The 14,552-nt window shown below is 40.2% G+C and overlaps 1 protein-coding gene across 1 annotated transcript in view; it reads left to right on the top strand.

Moving 5' to 3' along the window:
* The window catches only part of ppfia3 (PTPRF interacting protein alpha 3), a 73,362-nt gene that overhangs the window by 50,614 nt on the left and 8,196 nt on the right, over positions 1-14,552 (top strand). Inside the window, exons 20-28 of the mRNA XM_052139538.1 lie at positions 339-490; positions 2,379-2,472; positions 2,593-2,674; positions 5,498-5,698; positions 6,083-6,145; positions 8,213-8,239; positions 8,801-8,976; positions 10,626-10,723; positions 13,705-13,880. Coding sequence (XP_051995498.1) covers positions 339-490; positions 2,379-2,472; positions 2,593-2,674; positions 5,498-5,698; positions 6,083-6,145; positions 8,213-8,239; positions 8,801-8,976; positions 10,626-10,723; positions 13,705-13,880 — 1,069 coding nt within the window. The remainder of the gene's footprint in view (positions 1-338; positions 491-2,378; positions 2,473-2,592; positions 2,675-5,497; positions 5,699-6,082; positions 6,146-8,212; positions 8,240-8,800; positions 8,977-10,625; positions 10,724-13,704; positions 13,881-14,552) is intronic.

Raw genomic sequence — 14,552 nt, forward strand, 5'->3', positions numbered from 1 at the left:
CATGCAAGTAGTATGAATAGATTTCAGACACACTTCATCCTGGAATGTGGGCATTGTCTTGTGACCCAAATATATGACGTAAGAACCAAAAAAACAATCTGCTCTGGTTTTGTTAAACAAGCACCATTTAAGCACAAGGAGCATTTATCTTGGTATAAATGTAAATAATCTCAATCTATCTCTCTGTCTGTCCATCTGTCAATCATTTCAACCTTTTTTTCATTTTTGGTGGCTTTTTTGGGTAATTTTAGGGGCATTTTTTCCCTGGTTAATTTCTGACCCTACACAGGTCTTTTCAGAATCATTTACCTTTCTGACTTTCTCTCTGTGCTATCCAGCCTCTCAGCTGATGGCAGCAGTTCAAACAGCAGCCAGGACTCCCTCCACAAGGCCAGCAAAAAGAAAAGCATTAAGTCTTCCATTGGCCGGCTCTTTGGGAAGAAGGATAAAGTCAGAATGGGTCAGCCTGGGCGTGAGTCAACATCTCTGGGTGAGTGTAACCTAAAAATAACAAAGCGCAGAGCATTGGTCAACAATATGACCCAATGGCTCAGGGCCAGTGTGAGAGGGTTTCGGTCTAGTTCAAGGAACAATTATTTGCCCTTTTAGTGTTTACGTTCTTATGTTTCAACATCTTACATTCAAAGATCAGGTACATATCTTTTTATGCCTTTCTATTCTGTTAAATTCTGCATATATGTCAACAAGATAGTGTTATCTACCGGAGCTGACTGACATAGAAAATGTTTTGTTGAAAATGCAAGAGTGAGGTTGAAAATTATAAACAAATCAATTATGTTTAGCATTTTATGCCAAAATTTTCCAGCGAAAGGGTAATATTATAGCTTTAAAATTTCCAGCTATTATTGCAAATTAAAAACAATTATTTGTTGAATATTTTCTCCTTATTTGGAAAGAAACAATGTTCAGATGTTTAATGAATTTACTGGGTTGTTTCAAATGTGACACATTCTATCATGTTGAGAAGTCGCAAAGGGCTGTTTATGTAGAAATGGGATTTTAGACAAAAACTGTTTGTTTTTTTTATCCCCATTTCTCCCCAATTTGGAAAGTACAATTCCCACTACTTAGTGGGTCCTTATGGTGGCATGGTTACTCACCTCAATCTGGGTGGCGGAGGACAAGTCTCAGGTTCTGAGACAGTCAATCCATGCATCTGATCATGTGGCTCGTTGTGCATGACACCGCAGAGACTCCCAGCATGTGGAGGCTCATGGTACTCCCCACGATCCACACACAACTTACCACGCGTCCTATTGAGAGTGAGAACCATGCAACCATGAGGAGGTTTCCCCATGTGACTCTACCCTCCCTAGCAACCGGGCCAATTTGGTTGCTTAGGAGACCTGGCTGGAGTCACTCAGCACACACTGGATTTGATTTTGTGACTCCAGTGGTGGTAGTCAACATCAAAACACGTTTTTGACTGTTTTGTGTGTTATGCTGTTTTTATTTTCAGCTTGTAAACCATGAAAATGTTATCACCAAATTAAAACAATAAATGTTTTGAAGCTTCTTAATGTGGTGATCAAACATGCTGGTCAATTAAAACAGATCCGCTGCATACCGTTCTCTTTCCGCGATCTTTAGAGTTCATAGAAACATAATAATTATCACATTAGAAAGCTGAGACTTTCTTTTTCCCCCCACATCCCTATCAGAGTTGGCTACAGCAGAGACAGTCATCACCATCCTTTCCCACTTTCCGACGTGATATAATTATAAAACTTCCCAAGGAGAAAATTTTCCATGCAGTAAATTCCTCAACAACCTCTTGTCTACTGCAGTATTTGTTTCTTTTTTTCTTTTTTTTAATTAAAAGTTGTCAAATGGTTACAGCAAGTAAATTCCCCTAAGGTGGGTAGTGTTGTTAAACTAAAACAAAATTACAAACTTTCGTAATTTTTTTCTTAAGAACATTTTCTTGAATCCGCCCCTTAAAAAATAGCAGAAACAAATTTCTAAAAGGAATGTTCCGGTTCAAAACAAGCTCTATTGATAGCATCTGCCAATTAGCACAGGCAATCATTTTTACTCATCTCTCAGTTTGTACGTTATAAACAAAATAAAAATCATGTTTACAGTAATGCATTTACAATGGAAGTCTACTGGGCAAGGCCCAGGATAAATACAGTGTTAAAATAGTGTTTTCGAAAGTGATTTATGTGGTAATTGTCAGCATGCTACAGATTTTGCCAATAGAACTTAACTTATATAGAAACCGTACTTTCCTTTAATTGACAGCAAGGTGTTTAAAAACAACAGTTTATACAGTCCTGTTTATTTTATCATGTTCTAAGTTATTGTTACATTTATTTGTTCTTTTTTGTCACTCTTAACCTCTTTGTTTCCTGTAGCCTCCACCCCCTCAGATGACCTGGGCTCTGTGGATCCCCTCGGGCTCACTAAGATGGCCGGTCCGGTGGACAAGGATCGTCGTAGCAAGAAAAAGTAATTTTACTCTCATCATGTTCCATTAAGTATTCCTTTTTGAATCCCTTCTGTTTCCACTGAAAATGTCTTTGTCTTTTATTCTTTGGATAAAAATGAACATCTCTTTCTTTCTCTCAGACATGAACTGTTGGAGGAGGCATGCCGACAGGGCCTGCCCTTTGCATCTTGGGATGGACCCACTGTTGTCTCCTGGCTGGAAGTATGGCTCCATTACTTGCATTGCATGAGTAAAAATATAGATTTTGTAGTTCTATATTGAAATACTTTATATGCTATTATGTTTGGAAATATCGTATGGTCTAATGTAGTGTAATATCGTATTATAATACAGGGTTTCCGTGGTCTTTCCAGGGAATTTTAAACACCCTGGCTACTTTCGTTACCTCAATTTCTGATGGAGGGTACGAGACGTTGTGTCAATGTTGTGACATTAGGGGTCGCTCTTGGGAGCCCCAAATACCTCTGATCTTTGAGAAAAGGCCAATGGAAATGAGCAATATAAAAGGACCTATGGATATAAAAGGAGCTGGCTCGCAACCACTCATTCAGGTTTTGTGCTGAGGAGCTGAGACAAGGTACCGGCCATTTCAGCGGGTAGTTTAATGTTGTGGCAGGAGGGACTCAACGTCTCGTTCCCTCCATCAGGGAACGGAGGTTACGAAAGTAACCAGGAAGTTCCCTATCTGTCACTCACTCAACACTGAGCACCTACCCTAGTACAGGGCCTATTAGCACACATACTGGGCCGGCATCGAGTTTTTCCGGCAACTCGTCTGCCATAGGAGGAAGGACATCCAGGTTCCACGACTTTGTGAACATGGCTGGGGGGTAAAAGTGCACGTCTCCGCCTCCAGGAGGGGGAAGGAGCTATGCGCAAGCGGTACATGCCGGGACTGGCCTGCTGGGGCAGGCTGTGGCTGAGCTGGTGTTGTTGCTGCAGGGGGACACCCTTGGCGAGCAGGCGGGGTGCAGAACCTTGATCCGCGCCAGGGCAGGATATGCCTCCGTCTGCTTCTTAACCGCTGAGAACTGTTGGGCAACAGTGTCACCGAATAGGCCAACCTGGGAGATGGGGGCATTAAGGAATCGTATCTTGTCAGCCTCCCTCATTTCAACAAGGTTGAGCCAAAGGTGGTGCTCCTGGACCACCAAGGTGAACATCTCCTGCTCGAGAGTCCGTGCCTTGACATTTTTCGGGTCAGAACAACCCTTGTGCAGTTCTCTCAATGCCTTGGCTTGGTACACTTGCAGGAGAGCCATGGCATGCAGGGCGGAGGCGACCTGTCCAACGGCACCATAGGCCTTGGTCGCCATTGACAACGTGAGCCTACAGGCTCTGGACGGGAGTCTCGGGCGGTTACGCCAGGTGGCGGTACTTTGCGGGCACAGATGCACTGCCTTATCCACCTGGGGAATCGCTGAGCACCCCCTTGCAGCCCCACCATTGAGGGTATTGAGAGCGGAGGAGCTCAGAGACCGGGTCCGGGAAGTAAAAGGTGCCCACCACGACTTTGAGAGCTCCTTATGCAAGAAGGGGACCGGGGCGGGGTGCAGCCGTGAGCGGTGATCCGGGCCCAGGAACCAATCATCAAGCCGCGAGGGTTCAGGATGGGATGGAGGCTTCCATTCCAGCCCAATGCTCGCAGCCGCCCGGGCAAGCATATAGTCGTCAGCCGTCAGCTCAGCATAAGCCTGCGACTGGGGGACCACACCCAAAGGTAGCTCACTCGAGTCCTCAGCGTCAGACTGAACCAGCCTGCCCTCCGATGCTGCTAACGAGAGCTCATCCGCTTCCCGATCCCCGAATGAGTCCGCGAACTCACACTGAGATGAGCCGGTGGCCTCATCCCAGAATTCAACAGGGGCAAACGAGCGTGTTGGGGAATGGGAGGTTCGTGGGGGGATGTTCGGTGGAGCGGCTCCCATTGGAGTCCCCAAATCGCCCCAGTGTTAACTGACACTGCCTCAAACACGTAGTTAGAAATACCAGCACGGGGAGCTGCTGGGGTAGCTTTCCCTCTGAGGAAGCAAAGCTGTGATCGAAATGTTGCCATCCTCACTACGTGGGCGGCGCCCAAGCTAATGAGACAGCGATCGTGGCCTTTGGAAGCGGAGAGGTAACGACCGCAACCAGGAAATACACATAAACGGAACGGAATCTTTAAAAATATGTTCTGTCAGTGCCACTCTTTTAGTAGGGAATAAATGATTTTATTAGGAAGAATATACTCTTTTAGCTGCTGAAGCACCCAGGGGAGTTCTTTGCCCTCTACCAGTGCACGAGGGGGAGAATCCGCTGTAATGCGCCATAAATCCAACAGCTTGTAGAGAGGTGAATGGATTTGCAAAGGAATTCAGCTCGCTGAACACAACCGCTCGGCTCCGAAGAAAAAATCTGAATGAGTGGTTGCAAGCAGCTTCTTTTATACCTGTATGTCCGGGGGAGTGGCATGCAATTTCCATTCGCCAATTCCTATTGGCATTTTCTCAAAGATCAGAGGTGTTTGGGGCTCCCAAGAGCGACCCCTAGTGTGACTACATCGACACAACAACGAGTGAGTGACAGATAGGGTAATAGCGTTTTCCAGGTCTGGAAAATTTATGAAAATGAATAATGTCTTAAAACTCATGGAAATGTCATGGAAATGTCTACTGTGGATAAACATGTTTCTAGTTACATTGTGCTCAAAAATATTTAATTGGCTAGATACAGCATTTCTGTTGTATAGAAAAACAGGCAAGCCACAGAGATATCTGAATGGTAAACAAATCTTTCTTATGAGTCTGTGCTTTTCATTGAATCTTTTTTTTATTATTCTTATTCAGTAATCACAAAAAGCTGGAAAGGTCATGGAAAATTACCCTGTTAATTGCATTTTTGTGAGTTAGCCTTATATGTAGAGCCCCATGAAATATTAGTGGTATTTAGTTTGATATCCTTGTACATTTACTAAAGATCACCTCTCTCTCTCTCTCTCTCTCTCTCTCTCTCTCTCTCTCTCTCTCTCTCTCTCTCTCTCAGCTGTGGGTGGGCATGCCAGCATGGTATGTGGCAGCATGTCGTGCTAATGTGAAGAGTGGAGCTATAATGGCTAACCTATCAGACACAGAGATCCAGAGAGAGATCGGCATCAGTAACCCTCTGCACCGCCTCAAACTGAGACTGGCCATTCAGGAGATGGTGTCCCTGACAAGCCCCTCTGCCCCGGCCAGCACACGCTCTGTATGGTCATATACACTCATTTGCATCATGAAATCATGAAATGATGGAGATGTTTTTTATTAAAATATATAAATTGTCTTGCAAGCATCAGATAAAATGGGTTATAAACAAATCAGTAATGTTTTTGCATCATGTACCAGTTAAAGTTAATAGGAAGTTTGTAGATATCACAGAGTAACATTACTGCTGTAAATTTCCAGCTATTATTGCAAATTAAAAACAAATGATTGAAATGGAAAGACATTTTTTTAATGAATATAGCTTATTAAACAAAAGGAAAATACTTATGTTGCTAAAAACTTTAACCTTTCTTTTGTATTAGAATACTAATAACCATATGTATCCTCATATCTCTTTTGTGCCGTCTATGCTGTCTTATTACAGTCAACCAGTAACGTGTGGATGACACATGCTGAGATGGAGTCCCTGACCGCAGCTACCAAACCAGTTAGTAGCCGCACTTTCAGTATTTTGACTCTTCACGTTAATGCTGTTCTGACAGGTTACTACAATACATTTAAAGACCCCATGAAATCACTTGATTATCGCTGTGCTGAAACAAGATGTTTGGGCAGGACAAATTAAAGAGTGTGTCCCTTCTTTTTAATTAGCTAATGGCCTTTACTTACCTCGCAGCTCGTGATTATGATCATGGTTATTTGCTCTTATTGTTCACTTCAAATTCCAATCATATTTGAATGCCCAAATAGGAGAATTTTAAGCGAATATATAAATGCCCAAGACTCACTGAGCTGCACTGCGGATGTCAACCTGAACAGCTCCTGTCCGGGAGTGCGTGTGAAGCTTCTCAAGCACTCTGATCTGCACACCATCCGCACACCATCAGCAGGGGTACACACAAAATTAAAAAATGTGGCTCAGGTGGTACAGCGGGTCGGCCACTTATCGCAGGGTTGGTGGTTCGATTCCCTACCCACATGACTCCACATGCCGAAGTGTCCTTGGGCAAGACACTGAACCCCAAGTTGCTCCCAATGGCAGGCTAGCACCTTGCATGGGAGCTCTGCCGTTATGTGTGTGAATGGGTGAATGAGACGCAGTGTAAAGCGCTCTAAAGATCACTGTAAAGATCACGTAATGGCAAATGTTCCTATTCATAACAGGTTAATGACACAAAGTGACACAGAGGATGAGAAACATGCTTACTCTATTTCTGTGGAGTGATAAAATGATGAAAATCTCAAAGCTTTTGCTTCATGAAAAATAAGGGCTTGTGGGTTCAATCAAAGAGCATTAAAATAATATGTGAAAGTGAAGTAATTAGGAAATAAATATTTTACTTTTGCATATTATTAATGAAAAATAATCTTATGTTATATAAATATAAATATAATAAAAACATCTATTTTATATTATATATATATTTAAAAAATATATTTTAATGAGTTCCAAAAACAACAGTATAAATGTAAAATTAGCCAAAACTAAAGTTGACCATAAAGAGAGACATATTTAAAGTATATAGAAATGTTTTGATATTTAAAACTTTCTTTTTCATGTCATTCATATAGTTTTAAATCCTTTAAAGGAAATAGTATATCCATATTTTATTATTTGATTTATATATTTGAAGTTAAATATGCAAAAGGTTTATGAAGCACACTTAAGGAATATGAAAATGTATTTGACAATTAATCGTGAAAGCCCTAAAAGAGACAATCAATTGTCATAATCACAATTCATTGTTTGACAATTAATCGCCTAATCGTGACAGCCCTACGTATCACAGCCATTAATATTTTTTTGCTATTTCCTAGTCAGCAGCAGATGGTGTTTTGAGGAGGGACATTCTCATTCTATATATTTGATTGGATGATCTGTGTAATGCAAGATGAGTCATCAATATTTTTGGTCTGCTAAAAGTTACTTTTGTCAGCTTTTAGATGTACACCTGCAAATACAGTAGATGACTTTAAAGCTAATAGACAAAGCCACTAAACTCCAGTTTTTATTTCATGGGGTCTTTAAGAAAATATGATGCAAAACCTCATACCCATTAATGATTACACTTCCAGCACAGAAGTAATATTCATTTTTTATTATTTTATTAATTGCACTGTTCTTGCCTTTTTAGTTGTAGGTTTGAAGCGTAAAACTCATTGGTTAAAAATATTCCATGACTTGTGGATTATAGAGTGCTCTGCCCCCTAGTGGACATTTTGAGAGGTGACATGAGGAGAGAGTGGAGTGACTGGACATGTGTTGATGTGTCTCTCTCTTTCTCTCTCCCCCTCTGTGTGTCTGGCTAGGCTATAGCATTGAACATCCTCAACTTTCCCTCTTTTTTCTGTTTCAGTGTGAACTGCTTCCAACTAATGACCCGGTCACTAACAAACTGTTCCTCCCTTTGTACCTCTCTTCCTGCTTTCCCTCTTCATCCTTCTTTCCTCTTCCTGTCCATCGATGTGTCTTTCTTGCTGCCCTTCTGCTGCATTCTTTATCTCCTCTTCCTCACCTCTCTCCCCCTGTCATGCTGTCACCTCCGCACGCAAGGAGCTGAAAGAGATTAGCTGGGATCAGGTGGGTAATGTCAATACCTTCATCAAACACTTTCAGAGCCGATTGTGCCATCAGATAGTTGAAGCAAAATTATCTTATAGTAAAGCTTCTTTACTATGTGTGTATTAGTATCAAAATCCCATACAATCATTGAGCATTGCATGTATAATAAACTGATAAGAATCTAATTGTATGTATTGAATGAACATTATATGTAATACTTAAAAAAAAATTAACCACTTATAGGTGAAGTGTGGAATAAGGACTGTTTTTCCATTGGTCAGACAATAAATAGTCCCGCCCTAAACTCATTTTAGCCAATGTTGCTGTGTCAGGCATGTCAAACAGAGCAATATTGTCCCAAAGTTAACTATAAGTGTCTTACTTATAGTTGTCTCTGCAATTTTAGATGGGATGGGTATTTTAATTTAGAAGAAATTACACACTTCACCTTTAATTGCTGTTTACAGTATAAACGGGAAGTCATTTGGATATGTAGGCATCAAAAGCACATTGCCAGGATTGAACTGTGATGTAAAGAACTGTAGATTTGAAATGTTTTGTGGTTTTGCCCTGTGCTAGATTCTGGCCTATGGCGATATGAACCATGAGTGGGTGGGCAACGATTGGCTGCCGAGTCTGGGTTTGCCCCAGTACAGGAGCTACTTCATGGAGTCACTGGTGGATGCACGTATGTTGGACCATCTGACCAAGAAAGAGCTACGTGGGCAGCTCAAAATGGTGGACAGTTTCCACAGGTATTGTCTTTTACATCACAAGGATTTTCAGGATAAATGTTTTAATTATGTCCATTTTGTGTACTCATTGTTCTTTGAAATGGTTCTTTTTAACGATTCGGTTGAAATTCGCGAAGCATTTGTAAATCACTCTACTGTAAGGGAGAATAGTTTACACAATCTGTTTAATTCATTTGAAAATATAATGATAAACAACTGTATTTAACTAAACATTTATTTTTCTATTAAAAAAAAAACCATGTAGCTATGCACTTCTGTTAAAACTTTCCAGTAGGGATGGGACTCGTAAGGAATTTAGCGATTCCGATTCCCCTTAACATTTGCATTTAGTCATTTAGCAGATGCTTTTATCCAAAACAACTTACAAATGAGGAGCGTAGCAAGAAATTTGTCATACAAAAGTCAAAAATATCTGCAGTATCGCACTGAGAAGATCTCAAAGTGGCTGGAGTAAGCTAGCTTAAAAGGAATAGCTGCTGTGTTCTGGACAATCTGCAGAGGCTTAATCATGCTGGGAGGCCGGCCAACAGGGCATTACAGTATTTCAGTCTTGAGATGACCAGAGCTTGGACCAGGAGCTCTGCAGCATATTCAGACAGGAAAAGTCTGATTTTTCTGATGATTTAAAGCATGAACCTGCAAGACCAGGCAGTTGATGAGATGTGGGCAGTGAAGTTAAGCTGGTCATCTACCACCACTCCCAGGTTATGGGCTGTTATGGTTTTGGTTCCGATTCCTCTTTAACAATTCCAGTTCCGATTCCTCTTAATGATTCTTTCAGTACTTTTGAGGAAGAATTATTTGGTAATAAGATATGCAATGCATTCAATTTTCTGCCCTCAGCAGCCTGTTTCCAAATTATGAGATAATTTTAGATTTCTACAGAGCCGATATAACAAATCAGAAATAAATTACATACAATTCTTTTAAAAGGCATGTCTGCAGTGTTTTTAGAGGCATAAATGCAATCCAATAATTGATCCTAACTATATATTAAATAAAACATCTTAACAAACAAGAAATGTGATAACATATTTCATTCATTAATTTATTATTTTTTTTAATTTCCCTGATTACATCAAATCTCATGTTTACTACACATTGTCATATGAACAACCAGTGAGTAACTGCACTACCTGATAGAAGTCTCACAGGTCTAAAGTTTCGAGTTGGACATTCATAACTTGTGGATCAGTATAAGATTAATTCAATAAACGTTCTGACAGATGTATACGTGTTTTTGATTCACTAAAAAACTGAACCCTTTCTTGTTCAGAACATCTTCTTTTCGTTTCCCAGCCCTACTTTGCATTATTACTTGAATCTGTGAATCAGTTTCTGAACCATTTATTGAATCGATTCAGGAAATCTATTCTTCTGGCATGTTTAAACTGTTCAATATTTATACAGTCTTATTCTGAAAACAGTGTGTAATTCTGATTATCATTTTAACCTCTTTCCTGTGTTTCCCGACATTGCTGCTCATTCTATCCAATGCTAATCAATCAATAATCAATAAGTATTCTCATTGGGCATGGTTGTCTCAGGGCCTTTCCTAATGTGCCTGGGGTCAATTCTTGTAACACTTTGTGTCCTAATGAATTTAGATAACCTCTTTCTTGATATTTATGACCTTTTGACCCCCCCAGGGTGAGCCTGCATTATGGCATCATGTGCCTTAAGCGCCTCAACTATGATCGCAAGGAGCTGGAGAGGAGGAGAGATGAGAGCCAGCACCAGAATAAAGGTTCTTCTATTTGTTACTTCATCTTTCTCTTGTCCTTCTTCCTGAGATAAGGATGCTATTCCTCACTGTTGTACTTCTCTTAAATAACTATATGCCCAGCATTGGTTCTTAAAATTGTGCTTTCAAAAGTGTTATCCCTGCTGATTGGTCACCAGTAGATGTTGTGTTTTGATGCATAGAGGGCTGGTGTCACCAACAGACTTCTTGTAACTTTTTTAAAAAGCAAGACTTTCTTGATCAATATCAGATCACCATTAAAAAAAAGGTTTTGTCATGCTTACAGTACATTCAATTTATACTTTGTTAGTGCAATGCCCTACCAGTTGAGCTACAGTAACTACAACCAACACTAACCAGCTTGGAACTGCATGGAAATTAATTTTGGTCTAAGCTGGTGTTTTTATCAGCGATTTCAGGACTTATTCCTTTTCTGGTGACTTTCCAAGTTCTATTATAATTTTATCATCTGGATCTTTTGCTTCAGACTATCAATCATGAGCACACTGTGTAAAAGGAGAAAGAAAAAAAAACAGTCACAAATGGAATGTACAATACATCAAAACACTGGATAGTGAATGAGAATATGTCAGAGAGAAAGGAAGGGTGTTTACACAGAGTGCATTTGTTAATAATAACATACAGTACATTACCAGCAATGACGTTTGGAAACTGTTGTATGGCCCAGCCTTCCATTATGCACAGGATTCAACGGCACAATAGAGATTTCACATTTGCAGAGGAACTGATTAAAGAGGCCACAATGCACAGATCACATTCTTAATCATGCAGTCGAGTGAGTTGTTTTAAAGGTGCAGTTACCGCCTGATTCAGTACCTTGATTAAAACCAGATGTCTTCACTGATGTAGAATTTATTCATCACTTAGCAACACAGATGCTTTCATGCCGTTTGAGACTATATTAAGCATGAGTGAATAGCTTTTCCTGCTCACAGCTCTCTGCACTGTAGTTCAGTGACACTTTTGTGTGCATGACTAAATAAAGTATTTACCTGCAAACATTTTTGCGAGGAAATGCAAACTATTACGAGGGGGAAAAAACGTATTGTGATGGAAAGCAAAACTTATTGCAAGGGTACGCAATCTATTGTGAGGGAATGCAAAACGTATTGTGAGGGAACACAAAGCATATTGCGAGGGAATGCAAAACTTATTGCGATTGAACGCAAAACTTATTGTGAGAGAATGCTAATCTTATTGCTAGGAAATGCAAATAATTTCAAGTGAACGCAAAACTTATTACGATGGACTGTAAAACTTGTTGCAAAGAAATGCAAACTATTGCGAGGGACAGCAAAACGTATTACGATGGAATGAAAATTGTATTGCGAGGGAATGAAACATTTTTGCGAGGAAATGCAAACTATTGTAAGGGAAAGCTAAACTTATTACGATGGAACGCAAAACTTATTGTGAGGGAATGAAAAACGTATTGCGATAGAATGCAAACTATTGCACAGGAACACAAACTATTGTAAACCATAGCAAGGCAATGCAAAACTTATTGCGAGGAAATGCAAAACTTATTGTGAGGAAATGTAAAATATTGCAAGGGAACACAAAACCTATTGCAAGGGAAAGCAAACTATTGCAAGGGAATGAAAACGTATTGCAAGGGAAAGCAAACTATATCAAGGGAATGCAAAACTTATTGCAAGGGCACACAAAACTTATTGTGTGGGCATGCAAAATTGGAGTGGTGGTGGCATAGTTGGCTAAAGCATGGAACTGGTAAGCAGAAGGTTGCCGGTTCGATCCCCACTATGAGTTTTCTGGAAGGTCCATTTTACGTGCAAATTACTCCAAATTGACTCATATATTTATGAAAAGGATGACTGTTGTATGAATGAGACCCATGGTTAGCATACAACAGTTTAGGTTACTAAAATAGTACTATAGAAAAATGTCTAGGTTACTGTTGTAACCTCCGTTCCCTGATGGAGAAGAAACAACATTAGGGGTCTCTCTTGAGAGCCTCGCGCATCTCTAAACTTGAGAAAAGGCCAATGAGAAATTGGCAGACAGAATTTGCATGTCCCTTCCCTGGACATATGGGTATAAAGGGAGGGAAATATTTGTCTGTCCATTCAGGTTTTGCACTGAGGAGCCGAGATTGAAGTTTGGCCATAACAGTCGTCTCGTTCCCTCCATCAGGGAATGGAGGTTACAACAGTAACCTAGACGTTCCCCATCTGTCACTCACTTCGATGTTGTGTCGAAGAAGTGACACTAGGGGACCATATTCAATCACGCCATGCGCTGAACTGTGTACGTGCACTGCTGATGCAGGTGCGGGCAGGCAGTTGCGTGCCAAAGTGACAGGCTGCGTCAGACTGAACGTACCCTTCCCAATGCCCCATAAAATCGTCATAAACCTTTTAGGTTCCGGTACCCCGAAGGGTTTGTCTACTTCCCGTATCTCGACCAGGTCCAGCCATAGATGACGCTCCTGGACCACGAGGGTGGCCATTGCTGTAACCTTCGTGGGCCCGGGGGGCCAACCGGTCGTCAAGCACAGTTCCGGCAGCGCAGGATCAGGATTACCCAAGTGCAGATCTTTCAGTGCCTTGGCCTTAAATTTATTTAGTTTTTTTTTTGCTTGTAATAATAAAATAAGCAAAGTAAAATCTGCTGTAGTCATGAACATACAGATGTATTGTTTGTATTAGCGGCAGATTGAATGGCTTATTTTATTAAATTGGCTGTGATTGCATGCCTACTTTTGTTGAACTTGGGTTTTGAGAAACTGAGTCAACAAATAAGAAATGCAAAGCCCCTGAAATCCACTGGAATTGCAAAGCAGAGACAAAAACTTGGCCATCAAAGATCGAGTGCAACTACAAGAGAAAATGAAATCCAGAGGCTTCATATCTCATTATCCTGTGATGATAATGATCAGTGGAATTCTATTCATAATGTCCAGCCCTTGTGTTTGAACTGTTCTGGGTGTGCTTCCTCTCTAGATGTGATGGTGTGGTCAAATGAGCGTGTGATGTGCTGGGTGCAGTCTATCGGCCTGAAGGAGTATGCAGATAATCTGACAGAGAGTGGAGTGCATGGAGCCCTGCTCGCACTGGATGACACCTTTGATTATACTGACCTCGCACTTCTCCTGCAAATACCCAACCAGAACACACAGGTACAGAGCAGAATAATAGAAACATACGTCTAGAAACAATGAGAGGACAACTTACAAATATAGTTTATATTTATGTTTTAGTTCACACATAACCTATATATTTTAAGGGCTTCCAAAGTTAACATAAAAGTTTGAGGTTAATTACATTGGTTTAATGCCATTACATTTCTTTATCACTAGAACTACCGGAATTCTAGAACTACTAGAATGGCCATAGCGGTCATTCTGACCGTTCATACTAGACTGTACCAAATGTCATTTTTTTCCATGTCATATTTACATTCGAAGCTTCTATTGAGGTTTTAGAATGAAGCGTGTAATGTCTGTCGTCATATTTTATGATGTCATCACCCAATTTGAATAAAATAGAATAATATGGATTAAATAGAGCACGGAGCTAAGCTTAACGCAGATAGTCCTACATAATACTGATCTTTTTGTAATATATAATAGTGCTAGACTATACACATATATATATATATATATATATATATATATATATATATATATATATATATTTTTTTTTTTTTTTTAAAGTCTAAACGCCAACAAACATGTTTTGAGGCAGAATATTTCGTTAGATAAAAACATGTTGTGAATTTTGGAAATTATTACATCTTTCTTTTTTCAAAAAACATGTTGACTTTTGGACTTTACAATGCACTGGAGTTA

This window comes from Xyrauchen texanus, chromosome 12, assembly GCF_025860055.1.
Source record: "Xyrauchen texanus isolate HMW12.3.18 chromosome 12, RBS_HiC_50CHRs, whole genome shotgun sequence".
Taxonomy (NCBI): Eukaryota; Metazoa; Chordata; class Actinopteri; order Cypriniformes; family Catostomidae; genus Xyrauchen; species Xyrauchen texanus.